The 21579-nt window shown below is 44.4% G+C and overlaps 1 protein-coding gene across 4 annotated transcripts in view; it reads left to right on the top strand.

Annotated features, from left to right (window-relative positions):
- Positions 1 to 7121, top strand: part of sipa1l2 (signal induced proliferation associated 1 like 2) — an 81692-nt gene extending 74571 nt beyond the window's left edge. For all 4 annotated transcript variants that reach the window (XM_034100695.1, XM_034100697.1, XM_034100694.1 and 1 more), the window contains 4 exons: positions 1352 to 1483; positions 3830 to 3947; positions 4858 to 4936; positions 5364 to 7121. In XM_034100695.1, the coding sequence (XP_033956586.1) occupies positions 1352 to 1483; positions 3830 to 3947; positions 4858 to 4936; positions 5364 to 5510 (476 nt within the window). In that variant the 3' untranslated portion in view covers positions 5511 to 7121. The remainder of the gene's footprint in view (positions 1 to 1351; positions 1484 to 3829; positions 3948 to 4857; positions 4937 to 5363) is intronic.
- Positions 7122 to 21579: the final 14458 nt, after the last annotated feature.

Consider the following 21579-nt stretch of genomic DNA (forward strand, 5'->3'; position numbering starts at 1 on the left):
AACTCTGTCTTATTAAAATACCTCTTAGAGACAGGAAAGCTGATGTTTCTCTGCATCTATGTTGCTCTTGGATTATCATTCCTCTTCTCTGGCCCCAGATAAAAGCCAGGACATGCATACTTGTTTGAAGAGCCACTTGTGTCCTACCAATATTCTTAACCCAACTGGTACACACTCCAGCAACACTCCTCGATATAGACAACTAATTGGAACTGGGCGAGGCTGCGTGCGACTTCCACGTGGCTCTGTCTGCATTAAGCAGACACCTGTCACTGTTGGCTAGTATTCCCCTCTGTTCTCCAAGCATCCTCTGAATATGCATTAGTGATGAGAGGTGTGATGTGTCCTGCCTGCGCCGCTGCAGGTTTTGGAAGATCTGTGACATGAACATGCCTATTTTTCCATCAGGAGTGTCTCAATGTCTGTCATACATAATGTTTCATTCACTCATAAGTCCCTGCCTGCCTCCCTCGCTGTCCCTCTCGTCTCATTTCCATACCGCTCCTCATCCCCGTCTCTGGCTGCCGTCTTTGGATAGAAAATGGCTTTTGGAAAGATGTTTCTCTCTTTGGCCTCTTCTGACTGTCAACCTGATGGATTCCTGATTGTTTTGAAGGGTAGTTGAGAACACAGGCTCTCTCTTTCCCTGACTGAAACAGCCCAATTTGGTAAACAGTGAATCACTCAAGCTCCAAGACGCTGGGTAAATTGAAAGGAGAGTGTCAGCATCACCTCAAGCTCTCGCCGTCTCCTTTTCTGCTTCTCCACTCGTGCTTTTCTAAATGCCTCTCTGCAGAATGGGAGCTTGTTTATTGCATTCCCCATCTTTCAGGGCTGACGGGGAGGGAGGGAGGGCGGAGAGAGACAGAGTGGAAGGAAAGGAGATATTGATTGAAACATGAAGACATTCACTAAGACAAGTAATTTATCGCCCCTCAGACAGCGCCCTTGCGAGTGGCACGCAAAGAAGGTGGTTTAATGTGAACCTATTGTGCTGTCACATAAATAGAAAACTTTTCTTTTTAGAGTGAAATCGTTTGCAACGATTAGGAGGATTTGTTATTTCGCTTCAGATTAGTATTGGACTGGAGGTATGATTGGATATCAAGGACTGGATTTACCAAGCATAGACTCGAGCTAGGTGTTTTGATGTGCAAGGCTAGAGTAAGGTTAATAACCTCCCTTTAGCAGCAACGATTTGTTTGAATAAACCCCCTCCCCTTCTACGCCCCCCCATACCTCTCCCAACCCTTCTTGTCTGCTGTGATGCAAACTGATGGGTGACTCAGAGATTAGCTCTAAACTCAGGCCAGGCCTGGACACTGATCCGAGTGCCTGCCTGTCTCTGCAGATGACTTTTGGTTCTCTGACGGCTCCTTGGCGGACAGGTCCAAGTTCAGCGACCCGGGCCTCATGCCCCTCCCAGACCCTGCCTCGGGCCTGGACTGGTCCCACCTGGTTGATGCAGCACGAGCCTTTGAAGGTAACCAGCCTGGCGGGAGCTGCTGGCACTTCGTGTTACCTCCCCCTTCTTCCTGGCTGCTTAGCGTGTGTGTGTGCAATTTTGTGTGTTTTCGTCTGCAAGTGCTAGCTCGCTTGCATGTGCAGGTTTGTGTACGCTTTGTGTTTTCTTCTAGTGTCTCCTAAGGTGCTGTAGGGACAATTTAAGGGAATGGTTTTTGCTTTTTGCGCCTCTGCTCTGAGCCCCATAGTGATTCCCATTGAGCACTGTGGCTTGGAAAAGTGAGCCACCATTTGTCAGCACAGGCATGGTGCCAATTGTCATGCTCTGAAGCCAGCAAACGGCCACTCGGGAGAGTGTTTACAGGAATACTGACTGTTAAGCTGTTTGGGTGATCATTTGGGTATTTCGGCTGCTCTTTGCTTCTTTTGTCCAATAAATCTGAATATGGTCGACAAGATGTTGGATTTTCTTTAGTCCACAAAAAGAAATCTCATCTGTCCCTAAGGGGCACGTTCACTCCTTAGATTAAAAATCTTCCTTTTAAGGTACAATGTTGTTTCTCATAAGCAGTCTGAATGGCTGCTTTAGAGTAATTGTGTTTTTTGTGGGCTCTGGGAAAGCAATTTAGGAATCAAAAGCTTACGTTAATTGCGGTGATATTACAGTTTGTTATCTCTGGACAACATGAGTTATATGTTCCTGTCAAAACAAAATCTCTTTTCATTCACTCTTATTTTCATTTAACTAGCATTGACATGTCTCAGCAGTTCATGGTCAGCAGCATCATCAACTTCTTTCATTTCCCCCCCTCTTTTAGTAGTTTTGCTACTTCTTTCATGCCAGTGTATTTCCCATCTATCACGGAAACGCTAACATGCCATGAGTATTTTCTCCACTTGAACTCCGACTGACCCCCAGACCCCAGCGATGGGGTTGCATGTGACCATTTGTTTGTTGTAATTAATTAATCCTCTGTGGAGTTTCTTCTTTGATACATTTCCTGCTGCACAGCCCGCATCGTATCATTTAAGCCGAGTGGAATCAGTGGAGATGATGCGGAGTACTATGAAGGCAGTTGTCACGGCAGCCTGCATGGCCCAGAAAAACGCTGTGTAAACTGGAGTCTTGTTGCCGAGCAGAAAGTGTCTCCAGGCTGACATCGTGCCATGTTTAACCAGCTCTGTTTGGAGGCAGGGCAGAAAGAGGTTGCCTGAGATGTAAAGCAGTTATAATAGCACTCGTATCCTTGGTCATGTGGATCCAGAGAGACTGCTCATATTCAGTTTGGATAAGCTTAGAGCTAAAATACTGTGGCCTCCTAACATTTGAAAGCGGATGAAATAAAAAACAGTCTACATTTCAGCAACCAGTCTTTTGTTGCAATCAGTGAAAGCTCTCTTTGTCAACTATTGCATATTATGTTAATATGCCCTCGCAAATACATACAGCACGGTATGTTCACTCGCATAGATTTCTTTTTCTCTTCAGTGTAATCTGTTTTGGTTTGATTATCAACAGCTTGCGCAGAGAATCTGGACACCATGTCACGGGGAAAAAATGACAAGCTGCTTTTCCTGTGCCCGTCACTGCTATCCTAGAAGTCTTTAATCTTTCTGATGCAGCCAGCACATATGAGCACAAATATTCATTCATATGTAAATTAAGCTTGGTCTCCCTTTCCTGTCGCATTCAACTCCGGGCTCCATCAGCTTTTGTCTTGGAGTGGATTAGTTTTCATTTGGAGGCTAAATTAATAGAAGGGTTTCCTTAATATTTTCTATGAATATGCAGATCCTCCTATCTTTAGTCTCAGACCAAGGGCTTGAGAAAAAGAGTGTGGTTTCTAAAGAAAAGAGCATTACGCCTCAACTGAGCAGTCCCCAAGCATAACATGCCAAGTTTGGGTTTTCCATGGGGCTTTGAGCAAGCTTAAGGGCCTGATATGGCAAAACAAGCATGACTAGTGCCTTACAGCTCTCTGGGATCCAGCCCATTATGAGTCAAACAGCTGTCAGTAGCAGCTCAGAGGGAGAAGCACCGCAGCAACACCCAAGGGACTAACTTTATCTGTGATGGTCTTTAAAAAATGCTCTGTTTTCCACCTTGTTCCCTATTGTCTGGCTATAGGTCTCTCAGTATGGGAGGACTGCCTTTCAGCGCTTCAACCAAAACCATTCATTCATTAAAAAAAGCATGAATGAATCGCCCCATCCTGTCACGAATGCATGCATGCGAGTGTGTTGTTCCGCTCTATTTTAGTTGTGTTTAGCATGTTGGCACCATGAAGTGCCTTTCTGAACACATTTCCTGTCTTTGATGTTAAGGGCAGATTATGACCTGTTGCGTCACCTCTTCTGTCTCCAGACCAGCGAGTGGCCTCTTTCTGCACCATGACGGACATGCAGCGGGCGGAGGCTCTACATATCTCCAGAGAGCTGACCAGACGGGTGGTGGAGGCGGAGGGAGCAGCCCTGGGAGCAGAGTAGGCTAAAACAACAAACACACAATTACCAATGTTCCAGTAGCAAGTGAAAAAAGGACTGTTTGTTAGAGCCTGCCCACAAACAGAGATTTAATAATCATAGTTTAGCAACCCTAACTCGACATGGTAGGCCTGTCCAGTTTAGGATTATACCTAAGGACTCTATCCATGATTTATTTGCTAACTGTAACTACAAAGGGACGTGTCATTAACTAATGCATGTATAATATTATTTTGGGTTACAGGTAATATGAATCCAAATCTGCATTAGGTAATGTTATCTTTGCAAAAGTCATCGCTTGTTTGTTATACTCAAATCCTTCTCTGTGGTGAAAGAGAAACATCCTCTAGCATAAACCTAAGCTCTCTATTGCTTATCAAAATATTTCCCAAATTGTAAGCAACTAAACCTTTCAGGATTATGTGAGAACAAGTTTTTGTGTTTCCTAATTCTGTAATAAAATGGTAAGGCTTAGCAGCTCCACATTGGAAAACATGAAAAATGCACTCCCTTTATTTCCAAATCCACTTACACTTAAGATCTGTCTGTTAGCATAATATCAAGTGTGAGTCTAACATATTTTAAGATTTAAAAAAAAATATATATATAAAAAAAGTAAGCTGGCAGCTCAGAGCGTTTTAGCATTAGCCTACACTAGGTCGCTAGCTGATTATAACATTGTTATAATCAGCTAGCTACCCTCATGTTTTCAGACACAAAACTCCATCGTCCAATTCAAATAATGGGAAAACGGACAGCTTGACAGGCGTAACAACAGTAATTAAAGGGGGCGGGGCTTATCTCACTGTCCATTATCAGCTCCTGTATCGCTGTAGAAGAGGTCTTTGTGTTTTATTCGAAAAAGGTGTCTTTCTTGAGTCTTAACAACACCCTTGTGTCCCCCTACAGCGGCGCCCCCGCCACACTAACCGGCAAAGTCAACCAGTTGGAGGTGATCCTCAGACAGCTGCAGTATGACCTCAGAAAGGTGAGGTCGCATATATCAAACTGATTTCTTGATTCTGTCTTTGTCACCTTTTTGCCCTCCTTTGCCCTCCTCCAGGTCAGAAAACAGTGCATGTCTGTGTCACGTAGCTCAGGAGAGCAGACATTGAGTAATGCATGCCCTGCGGTCTGTGTAATACAAACTCATCCACTTAATTCAATATCCTGCTTCCTTCCCTCATTGTGTCCCAGCCCAACATTTCCCCACCTCGACTAATGCGCTTAACATAGTGACGGGAAGTGCACTTTAATCAGAACAGAGAAAAGGCTGCTTTGCCATGTTAATGCCTCCCATTAACACAGCGCTGACGACAGATGCATGTTCTTATAGCGGGGGATTTCATCAACTTCCATTTATTTTTGCCTCATGTCCCGGTGTTGATTGTCTGTGTGTTTCTTTGTGTTTCCAGGAGAAAGATGATAAGGCGATGTTGCAGGAGGAGGTGCAACACCTGAGACAGGACAACATGCGACTGCAGGAGGAGAGCCAGACGGCGTCGGCTCAGCTCAGGAAGTTCACAGAGTGGTTCTTTCACAGCATAGACAAGAAACCCTGAGAGACCCGCAGGAAGAGACCCGCAGGAGACGGCCTTCACTCCTCCTGGGCACCCACTCAACTCCTACTTTAGACTCCCAGATGATCCACAAGCCAACAAACTATAGAACCACCCATTACCAGCCCCCCAGAGTAATGAAAACTATTTAAAAAGCCCCTGCTTAGGAGACTGTAGCAGCCCTGTGTGGAGAGACTTGAAACCCTGATCTGGAACTTAGTTTTGGGATCCTCCTCTGACTGAAGTGCGGAGCTGTTTCTGATGTTAACGGTTTCTTTATCCTGACCAAGGGGGCTCATGGGAAAACCTTGTGCGCTAGTGAGGATTTGAGAACCCTTGGGAGCCTTGCTCTAGTCCCTGGGATCTTCTTACAGTAGTGGAATGTAAAGCTCTTTTACTGTAGTCAACATATAATCTACCTACGTATGTCACGTCAGTCTACTGTGCTGTATACTCAGCTGTACTGTATCGTACTGCACACTGTCACACAGCTGTTTCTGTGCCGGCCTTAACAGACACAGGAAAGTGGAGAGGGTAAGGCGAGGAAGGGGGAGGAATGTACTGGACTTAATGAAGTGGTACTGACGGTCTGCTTGCACCAAGAGGAATCCACATGTGGCGGTCTTGAAACATACAGTCCAAGGGGGAAAATGAATGTAGCTCAACAGAGACCCTTTTTTTCTGGATTTCTGTTTCCCTGGCTCCCAAAACGTTCACGCTTTTGATGTTTTGGGTTTTTTTTTTTTTTCTTTGAACAAATTCCCCTTTTTACTTTTCCTCAGTGTTGTAATGTAGGGTCACATGGCAGTCATTTTGATGTTTCAAGGTGCTTTTCCCTACACACATTCATCAGTAGTTTCCATTCACTGTCACAATGTCCTAGCAATAATGAAGTGGTAGTTACAAAACTGTGTTTTAAAATGAAAAAAGAGAAAAATAAGTTAGCACAAACGTGAAGAGATCCTGTCGAGAAGCAGTTGTACTTGACATGTATTTATAAAACAGGACAGACTGTGCCTAAAACTCTTGGTTGTAAATGGATTGTTTCTCTTTGCTTTTATTTCTCTTTTATAAACACATGCCTTGTCTGTGGCTCACTGATATCAAATTGTATGTATGATTGTGTATGTGTGTGTGAGAGTGTTTGATAGTGTGTAGTTTATCACAGCAAATGTGTTCTTATGCAGTGGTTTCTAGAGCATTAGAGCAAGCGCCAGTGAACCACACTTACAATGCCAAATGTGTTTATTTCTGTACATATCTGCCACAGAAGTGTCTTGTATTTAACACTATTATTTAAGCTTATTTAACCTAAAGTTGTTTATTTTATTAAAGGTATTTTTTTTCTGCACTAAGGAGAGATAACGCTCTGTGTATGTTGTAAAGTGTGTAGCTTGCCAGGGCAAAAAAACAACTATATATTTAAATATATAAATGATGATTTTGGAGATTCCAACATTTGGATGCTGCTAGATTACAGTTTGCTGGTTTGTATGCTTTTAAAAATGTGTCTCTCCATAAACTGTCTCATCCCTGGTGGGACACTGGTTGCTTTTTTTTGGTTTTGGTCATTTTTTGGTTTTGTTTTTTTAATAAATGTAGTGTAAAAATAAGCCCCTATTGTGTTCTTAAATGCGTTTGTTTCCAATATTCAGAATTTCAAATGTCATGATCCCCTCAAGTTAACCCCAGTGGTGTTCAAACATATATTCCCATTTCTGGGGGGTTGTGGTTGTTGAGTTTTTTTGTTTTTCTTAATATGTCATTAAGAAATCGTTTTTCTGTTTTAAAAAAAACAGCTCAGCTCAGTTTGAGCCAAAGAGAGGGTTAGCTTAGCTTAGCTTAGTTTAGCATAAAGACTGAAAGCAGGTGTTAACAGCTTGCCTGGCTATGTTCAAATGAATAGCAAATGACCCCCCGTAAAAACTAAGAAAAAGTTTCCACGAACAACATATACAATGTAAAAGAGTGAGCCTTATACTGTAGGTGGTGTGACCTTTGCACAGAACTACGCTAACTGTGTTCCCCTCTAGTGCTACGCTAAGCTAATTGTTGCTTTATACATTTTGTGTGCAGGTGAGAGTGGCAATTAGATTTTCCTCCAACTCTTGTTACGAAAATATATAGTGCATGTCAAACTATTTAACACTTTCAAAAATTCGTAATGTAAGAGATTAATCCCTCATACAGAAATGCTTGCTTTTAGTGGGTGAAAACGTTTCAAAGTTACTAGCCCTACACCACAGCTCTGCAGGGACTCAAAAAATAGGAAAGAAAAAAATCTCTCTTGCACTCAAAGACTTCTGAAGTTTTGAAGATAGCTGCTTGATATGTGAATGTATATTTACATGTTCTGGTCATCAAAGTTCAGCTTATTCCTTCATCCATCTTTCAAGTGAGCTCTGAAAACTCCCAGTGCCTCAAATGCAGGATCAGAATAACATGGAACTGAATGTCGATTGAACTGGCAGATATTTTTTACAGAAATTCAAACATTCAGTCTGCATCAAAAGCATTACAATTAAAGTGAATATGAAGCTGAGTATATGTCCTCATCAGATGTGATCAGAAGAGCCCATTTTGGACAGTACAATTGTTGAGCTCCCTCAGGAGAAGACAAGGATGACAACCTCTTGTGTGAGACTTTGATCTGCTATTTTGTAAACAGCAGGTGTGCCAAGACTTTCGAATGGAAACATGAAACCATAATGTGTTTGTGACTTGATTCCCTGTGAGCTGTTGTGCTTTAAATAAATGACAGATGTTCCTTTCACCGCTGGTGAAGGACATGCTGAATAATTAATCATAAGCCTTTTTGGGTGTGCAGAGAAAAAACAATTAAATTAGTTTCCTCCTTCCTGCGTAAACCTCCAGCCCAGCTGCTGGAGTGTGGTCCAATCTATGGCGTCCTCTCAGGGCTTGTGGCTGTGCAGGTGCTTGGATCTGTGGGTAGAGCTGGTTTGGCTGTATCTTTTTTGGATTCATTTTTTCCCACATTTTGGCTCACTGTTGAGGGAGTTGGAGCCAGTTGCAGTTGGCTTGTTTGAAATGTTTTTATTTGTGCTTCACCTCTGTGTCAGCAAAGCTTGTCTGAGGCAAATCCAATAAAAGCTTCACCCTAGTATGACTTTATGAGGGAAGCTGGAGGTCACAGCCTGTTCTGACCTCTCCATCAACCGCCACTCCGCCCTAATGCTGGTATAAAAATGCCTGGATGGCTATTTGTGAGTGGATTTGTCTGGGTTTGGCCAGCGTGCTTGAGATGAGGTAGTTAATCTACATTTGTCTGTGCGGTGCCAGGACAGCAGATGGGAGCTCACACTGGCACAAGGCAAAAGTGTTTCAGATGGAGAAGGATTTCAGGTTGTGTTGAGGGCACGCTCAGGCTCTTAACCAGTGACTAAAGAGAGGCACCAAATGACTTTGGCATCAAGGAGATCTGGAGAAAGATCCATGGACAGAGGAGGTGTCAATGAAAGATTAAAAAAAAAATACACGGAACCAATTAAAGCGTGCAATGGCATGTTGGGATTTTATCAGCCTTGCAAAAATATGCTGACAGGCAGTAAAGTTAGACCCAATCGAACATCCACTTTAACCAGATGGAAGAGCTTACAGCCATGCATTGATTTCTAATATTTGACTGTCAGCAGTAAATATATTGAATGTTGGCGTTCGTCCTCCGCTCTGGACTGACCGTCACCAGTCAAATCCTACACTGATTTATTTGGTGCTCATCGCACATAATAGCATGTGACTGAGGACAAGGTTGTCCTACTTCCAAAGTCCCACAGCAGATGCTCCCCTGCTGTGAGTGCCACCCAAGTCAGGATCACGTTACCTAAACTAGGGCTCAGTGGGGCCAAAGCGCAGCTGGCAGTGCACGAAGGGAGAGGGGAATCTATCGACTGTGTGTGTAGGTCAGACTGTGGTTACCGCAAGCCAAATATCAGGTTCCCTGCAAACAATGGATTAGATTTGAGGTTTCTGTTGGATTCATCTACTCTACTGGGATAGCAGGGAATTATTCATATATGAGAAAGTCTATCTATGCATTATTCAGAATGGCTGTTGTGTTTAATCCTTGGTTCAATATGTTGATTCCATTATTTTTCACATTTACCAGAAAGTTGGATGTATGAATTATTCACAACTAGGTAGGATCAAGTCTTCGTTCTGGAGGTCACAGGTGAAGTCCTAAGCTTTAAGTTTTGAGTCCTAAAGTCATTATGCGCTCATTACCAAATGTAATGCAATATTTTACCCACTTATTTTGCATACTGTATGTCCTTTTTTTTGTTGACCACCATATCGTTTTTGTATGTTCATTTTTCCAACTGGCGCTCATTAGAGTAATCTAAGTAATCAAGGTTCCATCCTGAAACTTGATTAGATGCTGTCAATTCTATCATAGTGGATCTGGGGATTAAGAGTCGACTAGTTGTGGAATCATACCGTTAATTAACGGATTGTATGTGTTTTTAGAGTAAAAAAGGTAATGTCATGTGACCCGAGTCCACAGCTCTGTTGACCACAACTCAGGAATTAAGCACTGAGGATGGTTAAAAAAACAAAATTCAACAGTTGGTTTGTCATTATAGTTACCAAAACTCCATTGTGTTGTGTGCCTGGAGGCCTAACAGCAGGATTAGCTCTCTCACCTGGTCTGCTTGTCTGTGCAGCTCATCTCTCCTCTGCAGGCGCTTTAAAATTTCCTCTGGCTCACTGGGGAGCCGCATCGCACACACAACACAAAAGAAAGGAAGAGAGGAGAAAAAGGAAGATCCTCCAAACCTTCAGACAGTCATCTCTCCCATCTGCCTCCCAGGTTCCCCCGGGCCTTCCTTATCTGTCACTCTTAGCTGAACCTAGTGAAGGGCGACATTTTATAAGCCACTCGCTTCAATAGAAATCAGAAAAGGGTAAAGAAAAAAAAACATTTTCAGGAAAGGTCATTGCTGGCAGGAAAACTTGAAATCTCACACATCCAGCATGGAGGAAAAACTCAGCCAAGCCTGTGAGTTGTAGGTGTGGGAATAAAGGGACGGCACACATGACTTGTATTGTCTGTGTTGTTTCACTGCCAAATTAGATAAAGCAGACCGGAGCGAATAGATAAGACGGCCTGCTGAATTATCTTCATTTGCCAATATGTCCTTGTCAGCTTCAGAGCAACAGCCAGTCCTGATATCGATTGTCAATCGGCGGCTTCCCGTTCAAACAGCCGCGCCCGTGAAGAGGCTTTCAAGACCGTTTGGCTGAGTGGGAGACCGAGATCTCCATGCTGACTTCCCTTTTTTTAATTTAAGGTATTGATTATGCAAAGTTGAATTGGTCTGGCCTGGCCTAGGTAGCTGAGTTTTAGAGGGTCATGGGAATATTGATGTCTGGATGGTGAATGGTAGGTGCGAAAGTGGGGGCGTATAGTACCGAATAACAACCAACTTACCCATCATCAGCAATAAAAGCTTAACTGGAAAAGGGAATCGATCCTGTGTGAGAGAGGATATCAGAGACACTGGAAGGTCAAACGCAAAAATGTGATTGTCTGGTTGGCAAATCGAGCTCAGAAAATCTGGCGTGCTCACATCAAACTATAAAACGGGGTGCACGCTGTGTCCATGTGCAAGTAGTCACAACAGACCCGTTATTATCTGGTGCCTTGTGTTGTTAAAAAATCAGCTTCACGCCCATTAAGGTGATCTCACCTTTCATTGGAGTCATTTGTATATGACTGAAGCACATTTTATACAGAAAAAACGCAAAAGCTTTGAGGTCTGGTTTAAAAATGTGGTTCACAGCACCATTCAGATTGTGTCATTCAGAGTTCCTGGAAGGTCCATACCCAGATGCACGCCCAATTCTTTCCACCGTATTCTCAGGGTTGTTATATATCCGAAATAGCAGATGTCTCCATTCTGATCTGTGGAACAGATGTAAAAATGTGATAAAATGTCATATCAGGTCTCTCACTTCCTTGCAGTGAACTCTTTTTCCATTCTCTAAATAATTTTGTATGACCTAACAACACTCAAGAGTCTCCAGCCGTGCTTGCAACTCAGTGAGGTTTTACTCAGACAAAGGATTGCTGGCAGTGTCAGCCATTCTTGAAAATGCTAAAATGCTGATATTTAGCGGCATTTATACACTCAGATTATACTTGTTTGCTTACTCTGAGCCAAAATGTCCAAACATCGTATGCAAAAGTGCTTGTTGGTGATGTTTCAACTGGAAACTGTGTTTGTTGGTGCTGCGATACTGTTAGAAATGTTCCTAACATTTTGTGTACCCTTATTTATATTTTACTGTATGTCATTTCTGAAACTTGGGGTACTTCAAACAAAACAATAACAGATACGGATTTGATCACATGACGTGGAATGAGTTGTCTTCTTCGTAAACAACCACTATTGCAGGTAAAACTCTAACTGACACAACTGATAAATGTTCACTTATGAGGTAATGTATTAGTTGTATTAATGTAAAGTATATTCAGGTTTATTTGCGTTATGTCACTTTATAATGCTAGCTAACGTAAAGTTAATTTGATATCTTAACATTAAATGAGTTAAGTACCCATAGAGCTATCCTAGCTAATGTTGTGTAGCAAATTCAATAAAAGCAAGACAACCATAAGTAGACAATAGAGAGGCAAGTTGACTCCCTTAGCCCCCTCTGACATAGCATGTGGTATTAACTGTGTTTCCCCAGAAGCTAGCGAGGGTCTATAGGGAAATTAAAGTAATTTTTAAACATTTGAATGCATAAATGTTGCAAATTAAAACATTGAGTGAGATAGACAAACATTAAAGATACATTCCTTTAGCACATGATTCAACAGCACCAGAAATAGTCTTTACAAATATCATAACGTTGAAGCAACACCTCTTTACTTGTGTATAACTAAAATCTGAACATTGTAACCTTCATGAAGCAAGGATCGACTGCATGTCTATTGGGTTGGATGGCATTAGCTGTGGTCGGGCTTAATATTTATTACTTGGCACTAAACATAAAGCCCAGTTGAGGCTGATGGGAAGAGATTGTATGGAATGTAGTCTTAAAACAAAGAATCGGACACATTTTAGACGCTAAATGAATGGTAAAAGGAGAGACCATGAATGTCTGTACCAAATTGTGTGCAATCTGTCTAGGCATCAAGAAACAAAATGATGGTAGCCTTTGATCTGCTAGTGGCACAAAAGGAAAGTCAAGGGGACACCATTATCATTAGGTTCCATCCTCTTAAGACCACATTATGTCCAACATTTGATGGGAATCCACCCAATAATTGTTGAAATACTTTTTGATTGACTACCCAACATTTAAATCCCCAGAACCACGATAAGAGCAAGGCTCGAAATGACGTTGGTGTTAAATAATTGGCTGTGTTTACTGTATATCTGAAATCTTTTTGCATCAGTGTTTATTTGAGACTTCATCTTATCCCCACCTGAGGGATTTCCGTCTCACATTCTTATACTGCGATGTGCATCAGGGTTTAATATCTCCCGCTTCACATGCCAGATGGTGACATTTATGTCTTTATTCAGCATATCAGGAAAAGTAATAAACTCTAATCTATAAAAGCTAATAAAACATAAACACCAGAAGATTTTGATTTGTGATTTTAATTAGTCTGCTTGATAGCAGGACGTTATGTTCACCAGGAGCAATGAAGCAAACACTGAATATTGGTATTCTGCTGAATAATTCATTAACCGGTTCAATAAGTACAAATGAATGTTCACTTCTTCCTCTGCTGATGACAGCTCCCTGTTTATGGTGCAGGAACACAGCTCCACCATTAGCAACCACCCTGTTGTTATGACGGATCGCTTTGGCTACAATTACATAAACTGAATTTGCCATTAAAATAACAAGTGGTCATAGAATGTTTTCATATGAGTCCCATATCAGAAGTACTTAATCACAATATTCATTACATCAACTACACAACCTTATTTGAAACATTAACCATCTAATACTGAGATAATAAGAAAGCTGCTAGGAATACTGCCGTATGATGTCCTTTTGTTGTTCTATTTATGTTGTTATGTTTCATGTGGAACTACTTGAGCAGGTCTCCCTTGAAAAAGAGATCAATGATCTCAATGGGATTTATCTGTATAAATAAAGGTTTGAAATGAAATGAAAATACATTACACCATAATATCACCTTTTTGTAACAAAAACGTATTTTATATTAGTCTTAATGGACTGTAAAGCCTGATGAAGACAGCTCAACAAACATCTGCGGACATCATGTTAAGATTGACCTCTGACTCCGACCATGATTTTTAATCCTTTACTCACACAATCAATAATGTACAACACAATGAGGTTAAATGCATTGCATATAACAGCCATCACAAGATGAACAGCCTTTAATCACATGAAAATAAACTAACACCGCTCAATCCTCAGATGTGCTGTTGTGTGTTATTTACTTCCTTACTTATTTGTCTTGGTTCCCTGGAGTGAAATAACAATTTGTGCTCACAATGCTGCCTGTGTAATTTATGTGAGCAATAACAAAAGTGCAAAGCTCCAGTAATGATCCCTACGTCGAAGATGAGCAAGTCGGCTCTCTGTCTCCCGCGCTCCGGAGGTGCATTAGATTCCTGCCTTTCCATCAATGTTACTATACCTCCATTTTACATGCTTTCTACATCCAAATTCTCTGCTGTACAGATGCAGGGTTTTTTTCCTTGTAAACACTTTCTGGCTCTCTGCAGATACATGTTTTTTATAGAATTTGTCAAACGTTGTAGGGCATTATTATTTTACAAAAGACAAAATATTTCATAATCAAAAATATAACCAACAGTTGACCCACTTTTTTCTGATTTCCAGCGTTGTGCCTATTTCAATTTATTAACATTTTGTTTATATCAAATAATTCATTAATCATTCCCATCAGCCTCTGTAATTTGCAAATATTAGCATGCTAAGCTAAGATGGTGAAAATGGTAACATGCTAACAATGCTGCATGTGATCATTGTTTTTCTGAGGAAATTAGCATGCATGCTTTTGATATAGCTGAGGCTGCAGACTCTTAGTGTCGTTTACATACCATTTTCTATCTCACTGTAAGTCATTATATTACAGTTCATGACAGAGTTTGGAGAATATTTGGAGTGCAATAAACATCTGCTAACAATGCTGCATGTAAATATTGTTTTTCTATAGATATTAGCATGCATGCTTTAGCATTTAGCTTGTAGCTGCATTCTCTTGGTGTCGTTTACATACCATTTTCCATGTCAAACTTGGATCATTCTTGGAGTGCATTTCAATTGTATTTGTACATAGGCCTACTTGGCATTGCATATATCTGAACATATAGATATATTGCTTTTAAGATTATTTAAAATATATATTTTTGGATTGGCTCACAAAACAGTCTTTGATGTATTTTAGTTGTAGTACAAACCTTTTAAACAAAGATGTGAAGCCTCTGACATAACATGATGCAATGTTGAGAGCAGAAAGCGACAGAGAGCAGTTCAGGATGGAGACAGTTTTTTTTGTTCCTCTCTTTTTCCCAATGCTTATCAACAGAGCCAGGTACCAATCTGCCTCCCTTCCACTGCATTCCTCTGTGAACGGCATCCAGCAGGGATGTTCTGCAGCTGAATGTAATCGGTATCCAGCCAGAACAGAAACACTCCGACTTCAGTGGCACCTGCTTTTCACCGCTTGTGGTTACTGTAATTGTGCCCTTTTCTCATGCAGTCTCTAATCATCAACCTCTATCTGCACACCATGTGACAATGTAAATGGGCCGAGGAGAGGAGACTTAAAGTGCAAGTGCATGCCTTGTGGCAGCTTGTGTGTCTACGAGCAGCTGGAGGAGCTCAAACCACAACATCTGCGAGAAAGGAGGTCAGGTTTCTATCACACCACCCATAATGCATGTTGTTAGAGTCATGGAGGGCCAAAGGCTGAAATATAACAGGCAAGGCGGGACACAAGCCAAAAATGATATTACCACTTTAGTATATCATTATGCTAATCCAACCCAAACTGTTTCCTAAAACGTCAGATTACCACTGAGCTTGCATGTTTGATTATGTTTCACCTGGGCTGGAACTCGTCATAGTGTTTGCCGTCAACCGTCCCCCTGGTTAGGCCATGAATCAACTTCCATTCTGTCACCTCAGATTAACCCGAGATCTCTGTAAAGATTTTAGAAGCGTTGGCAGTCATGCTTTCCATATCCACTCCTTTAATATTGTAAAAACACTTTAAAGCATGTGGATATGTTGCATAAATAATACATTACATGTCAGATAAAACTACACATCCTTAACTATCATCTGCATCTCTGAAATAGGAAGGATCATGTTCTCTCTCATCATCTTTTCAGTGGGTTATGTTCATTACTTTGCATTTCTGGGTCCAATTAGTTTTGCGATGTATTCCCAAGAAGAGCTGGAGTTTGATATGGGAAACATTTTCAGTGATGTAAAACATCAGACAAGAGTGCAATGCAGCGAAATTCTTGTGTGTTTGTAGTTAAAAGCCATGACTCACTGTTTCTTAATTTGAAAATTATAGGTTACTTACGTAACCCCAGTCCTAAGAGTAACATGGGGACATTTTCTCTAACTGGACCTCGTTGAATTTTAGTTGAAGACCCCTGCTCTACGACGTCGGCGTATGATCATTTTAAATAGTTTTACGTTAAAGTCAGTACTGACTCGGACGGAAAAATCTAACGTTTGCCTGTAAACTGTGTCCGCCCGGTTTGAAAAAGCAAGTACGTACATCGACGACGTCGACAACAAACCTTAAACGGCACATTGAGAATAAGCACACGACTAGCCTTTCACGGTATGTGCGAGTGGCGAATAAAAAAGAGCGCCAAAACAGATCCACTACCAGGAGACAAATAATAGCTCGCAGCAACGTATTGAAAAAAGAACTATAAACTATAAATTAGTTCATTTTTGAAACCATGAACTTTAGTTCAACATTTTGAATTATGAACTATGAACTGAACTAGTTCATTTTAAAATTTGTGAACTGTGAACTGAACTAGTTCATGTAGAAAGTGAACTTTCCCAACACTGCCCGTATTGCCAGACGAGCTTATCTCGAAATTCACCAAACCAACCAGAACTTAACAGGTAGAGCTCTGACTCAACAAGGTGCCCAGCACTGCTCGGGCCACACAAGGAGCAGAGACGTCTAGCCTGTAAAAGCGGACAAAAGTGAGCGGCGAGGACCAGCTCGCCGCTGCACAAATGTCTTGGATGGAAACACCCTTGAGCAAAGCCCAGGATGTAGCCAGACCACGAGTCGAAAGAGCACGCAGACCCGAAGGTGCCTGCAAACCCTGACTCGTATAGGCCAAAGCAATTGCCTCCACAATCCAGTGGGAGAGCCGTTGCTTAGTAATAGGCTTGCCCTTCTGAGGGTTAGCCCAGGACACAAAGAGTTGGTCATTATGACGAAACTCTTTTGATCTGTCCATATAGGTGCGTAAAGCACGGACTGGACACAGCAAATCCGGCTGCTGTTCCCCGGAGGAACACAGCGGCGGAGGAAATGCCTCAATGTCAATTGGGGTACATGAACCAACCACCTTAGGCTTTAGCAATAGCAGCCAGGTACACTTTGATCGTAGAGAAAGCTCTGTGTTTATCAATCAAGTCCTGTAGAAATTATAAAATCACCCCGACAGGACATTGAAAAGAGATGTGCCCTTTTTGAAGGCACCACTCCTCAAACACCCTCCACTTACAGTCATAGAGAGACCTGGTGGAGGAAGCTCTCGCACTCTGAATAGTGTTTATCACCTTCTGAGGGAGTCCCACTGTATTCAGGTTATACCACTCACGGGCCAGGCCCATAGTGCCAAGCGCTCTGAGTGTGGGTGAAAGATCGCCCCCCCCGCCTGAGACAGTATGTCCCTGCGTAGTGGGAGCTGCCATGGCTGCCCGCACAGCAGCTGATATATCTCCGCCAGCCAGTACATTGCAGGCCAGTGCGGAGCTATCAGGATAAGTGTGTGGTGTTGTTCCCTCACTCTGGCCAGAGTTGGGGGTATCAGAGCCAGTGGTGGGAACGCGTACAGAAGGACCGGAGGCCAAACGTGCGCGAGCGCGTCCACGCCTAACGGTGCATTTAAATCGCGCATTGAAAAGAACAGCTGACATTGAGCATTTTCTTTCGATGCGAACAGATCTACCGCGGCTCGGCCGTAACGCACCCACAGCTGGCTCACAATCCTTGGATGTAGAGTCCAGTCTGCATAAAGTGGTGCACCTCTGGACAGTAGATCCGCCCCGAGGTTCATCACTCCTGATACGTGCGTCGCTCTCAGGGAGAGGAGACGTCTGCTGCTCCATAAGATCAGTTTGCGTGCCAGCATGTGTAACTGGAGAGAACGCAAACCCCCTTGGCGGTTTATATACGATATTGTGGTCGTATTGTCTGTCCTCACGAGGACGTGATGTCCTCTGAGAAAAGGCAGAAAGCGCTAAAAGCTCCAGGTAATTTATGTGCGCCCGCTGGAGGTCTCTGCTCCAGAGACCCCTCACCGGACGACCTTCGTAAATACCTCCCCAGCCTGTCAGACATGCGTCCGTGGTGACCACCTTCCGTGAAAGGACAGCACCCATAGGTACGCCCCGTACTAGAAAAGTCGGGTGCAGCCAGTGGCGCAGTGCCATTACGCATTTCACAGTAACCATTACGGCCCCTACACACGGCGGCGTGCGTTGCCGCTTCAACGCTTCTGCCCATTCACTTTGAATGGGGTGACGTCACGATTCGCCGAACTGCATTGTGGGAGCAAAGCGTAGCTTCTCTCGAGGTGCTCGCTGCAAAAGTAGAGCAATGTTCTACTTTTGCCGCCTCGACGGAGGCGTCAGCCAATCAAATCCCTCGTATGTAAATCTGACAGTACAAGCACTAGCCAATCAAACCGGGTGTATGTTGGGAGAGCCAGACCGCAGTTATTTCCCATATGTCAACAAAAGGAGGAGAACATGATCGTGGCGGTAGGGAACATACAGGGATACAAACCGGAGGAGCCAGGCATGGGGGGAGGTGGCAGAGACAGTGGGGGAAACTGGTAGGTTTTCGCTTGTTTGGGGAGTTTATATCCAGTGTATTTCGTTTGAATGGACAGCTAGCAAGCATAGACAGTATATTTAGCCAGCATGGATGTAGCATGAATGCTTTGCTTTGTATGTCCGGGGCGGGACATTCATGTGGTTGGTTGTTGGTCGGGCTGCTCGCGTTGACTCCCCAAGCTCAAGACACGCCCACCGCCAAGCGGCAACGCACGCCGCCGTGTGTAGGGGCCGTCACTCTCCGCGCGCCATGACGCGCGGGGTTTAGTTTTAAAGCGGCTACCCAGCGCTGACGGCCCGTCCACACAGCGGCGTGCGCTGACGCTTGCCGGCGGGCTTGTCTGAAACTCGACCAACAACCAATCACATGAATCTCCCGCCCCTGACACACAAGCAGCGGTTTGATTGGCTAGAGCTTGTACTGGCATATGATTCGATTGGCTGACGCCTCACCGAGGCGTCAAAAGTTGAACATTGCTCAACTTTTGCAGCGAGCCACGCCAGCTACGCTCCACGTCGCTTCCCACGATGCATTTCGGCTAAAAGTGACGTCACCCCATTCAAAGTGAATGGGGAAGCGTTAACGCACGCCGCTGTGTGGACGGGCCGTAAAACTCCCTCATGTGTAAGCGTCCCAGTCGTACGACCAGGATGGCTGACGCCTAGAGCCCCAGTAACCGCAGCCATGATCTGAAGAGAACATGTTTGCGCAGCTGGAAATGAGCGAGACAAGCTCTGAAAGCTTTCACTCTTTCCGCTGACAGGCGAGCTGAAAAGGGCACCGAGTTCAGGCGTAACCCCAGGAAGAGTATAGTCTGCGCGGGGCACAACATGCTCTTCTCTGTGTTTATTATGAAACCCAGGTTGAGCAGGTGCTTTACGAGGACATTTGTCTGCGTAATAGCCTCCTGCTCAGACTGTGCGAGAAGCAGCCAGTCGTCTAGGTAGGGTGCCAGGCGAATACCCTGTTGTCTTAACGGGGCTATCGCGGCTTCCGTACATCGTACAAACACTCTTGGACTGAGAGACAGACCGAAGGGAAGTACTCTGTATTCGTAACAGATCCCCTGAAATGTGAACCTCAGATATTTCCTGTGTGGATAATATACTGGGATGTGGAAATACGCATCTTTCAGGTCGACTGATGTAAACCAGTCATCTTGGCGCACGAGACGCAGCAGAGATGTGTGAGTGAGCATTCTGAATTTGTATCTTTTTAGATATGTGTTCAGAACCCTCAAATCAAGTATTGGCCGAATTCCGTTCCCTCCCCGTTTGGGAACGAGGAAATACTTGGAATAAAAGCCGCTCTGACTCTGCTCGGCAGGTACTAGCCCTCTTTTCTAGAAGTGAGAGGATCTCTCTCTCTAGAATATGGGCTGACTCTCCCCGGGCTTGTGAATACAGAATGCCCGAGAAGCGAGGGGGGGTGACAGCGAATTGGAGTCTGTAGCCCCGTGTTACTGTCTTGAAAACCCAAGCAGATGTTGTGAGCATCTTCCACTGTGTGCTCCTTAGAGCCAGCGGAGATGTCACATCTCTTCCCCTCTGAGTCTCTATTTGTTGTGTTATGGGGCCCTCTAGTGTCTGAACACGGTGGTACCCCATTTCGACAATCCCCACCGATACTGCGCATGCGCGTGACGGTGGTGCCTTCACAACCCCAGCCGGCACTGCGCATGCGCGTGACGGTGGTGCCTTCACAGACACGTCTATAATCCGCCTTTTGAGAGAGGCCGTAGCTGCTTTCAGAAGGGGAACAGTTGACGGATTGTTTATTGTTTTTATTGTTTTTCTTTTCATTTTTTTGAGCTGCGCCCTTGGCCTGAAGCCTGGATGCGTCAGCGGAAAATGGTTTATTTTAGAAACAACAACAAACTTGTGACATGTGTTTTTGCGGACTTCAGGATGGTGTTGAGGCATCTCTCGAGGCGGCGGGAACACATCTAGAGCTGGGGAACCGTGGACTTCCAGCTCTGTCACAGAGGAGAGAAGGAGGGGCTGTCAGGCCGCTCGCTTCTTCTTCCTCGACTGCTGGCCGAAATTCTGGCTCGGCTGCGCCTGGGCTGCAGCCGGGACCGGAGATTTTCTAGGCCAACTCGCCCTCGTCTCCTGCCTGGGCTGGGGACTCGGGGCGGGCTGCGACCTCTGCTGTTTAGGTATTTTGAACCGAGCAGGGTTCGAGGCAGCTTGGGCGAAGGACTGCCACTGTGAAGGCAGCGGCTGGACCCTTCGAGGGAGGCAGAGGTGGAGGGCCTCGTCCTCCTTCTTTTTCGACTCGCATCTCCTCTGCATGGAGGCGAGAGCAGAGCCGAAAATCCCCTCGGGAACGATGGGCATGTCAAGCACATCCTCCTTTTCCCGGTCTGGGAGGTTGGTGAGGTTGAGCCATCTAGCTCTTTCCTGCACCACCATGATCCCCATTGCCTTGCCCGTGGCCTGGACGGCGCAGCGTTGGACACGGAGACAAATGTCTGTGACCGCGGCCATCTCATCCAGAACGGCCGGTCCAGGATTGCTCGACAGATCCTCGCAGAGCTCCGCTTGGTATGCGGTTAGCAGCGAGGTAAAGTTCAGAGCCCTGGTGGACAACGCTGCGGCTCTGTAGGACCGTTCAGTCATGGTCCACTGGAATCGGACCGCCTTCGCTGGCAGCGTGGGATTCCTGCTTGGTGACGGGACCAGCCTCGGTAGGAGGTGGGCTGCCATCAGCGGTTCCATAGGCGGTATGCGGAGCAGGCCGAGCCTCTCTATACCGTCACAGTCTAGGGAGGAGGCACCCTGGATTGGGGCCTTGTTGCTAAAGGGCCGGTCTCTCCACGAGACCGACACCTCATCCAACATCTCCGGGAAGACTGGAAGGAGTTGCCTCTTTGTCCTCGTTGCTTGGGGAAAATGTTTCCCCTCGTAACGGGACCTGGAGGTCTCCTTGGCCATTTCGGGCCACGGGATGTCTAGTCTGGACGCGGCACGCTGACACACG

This window comes from Pseudochaenichthys georgianus, chromosome 15 (assembly GCF_902827115.2).
Source record: "Pseudochaenichthys georgianus chromosome 15, fPseGeo1.2, whole genome shotgun sequence".
Classification (NCBI taxonomy): domain Eukaryota; kingdom Metazoa; phylum Chordata; class Actinopteri; order Perciformes; family Channichthyidae; genus Pseudochaenichthys; species Pseudochaenichthys georgianus.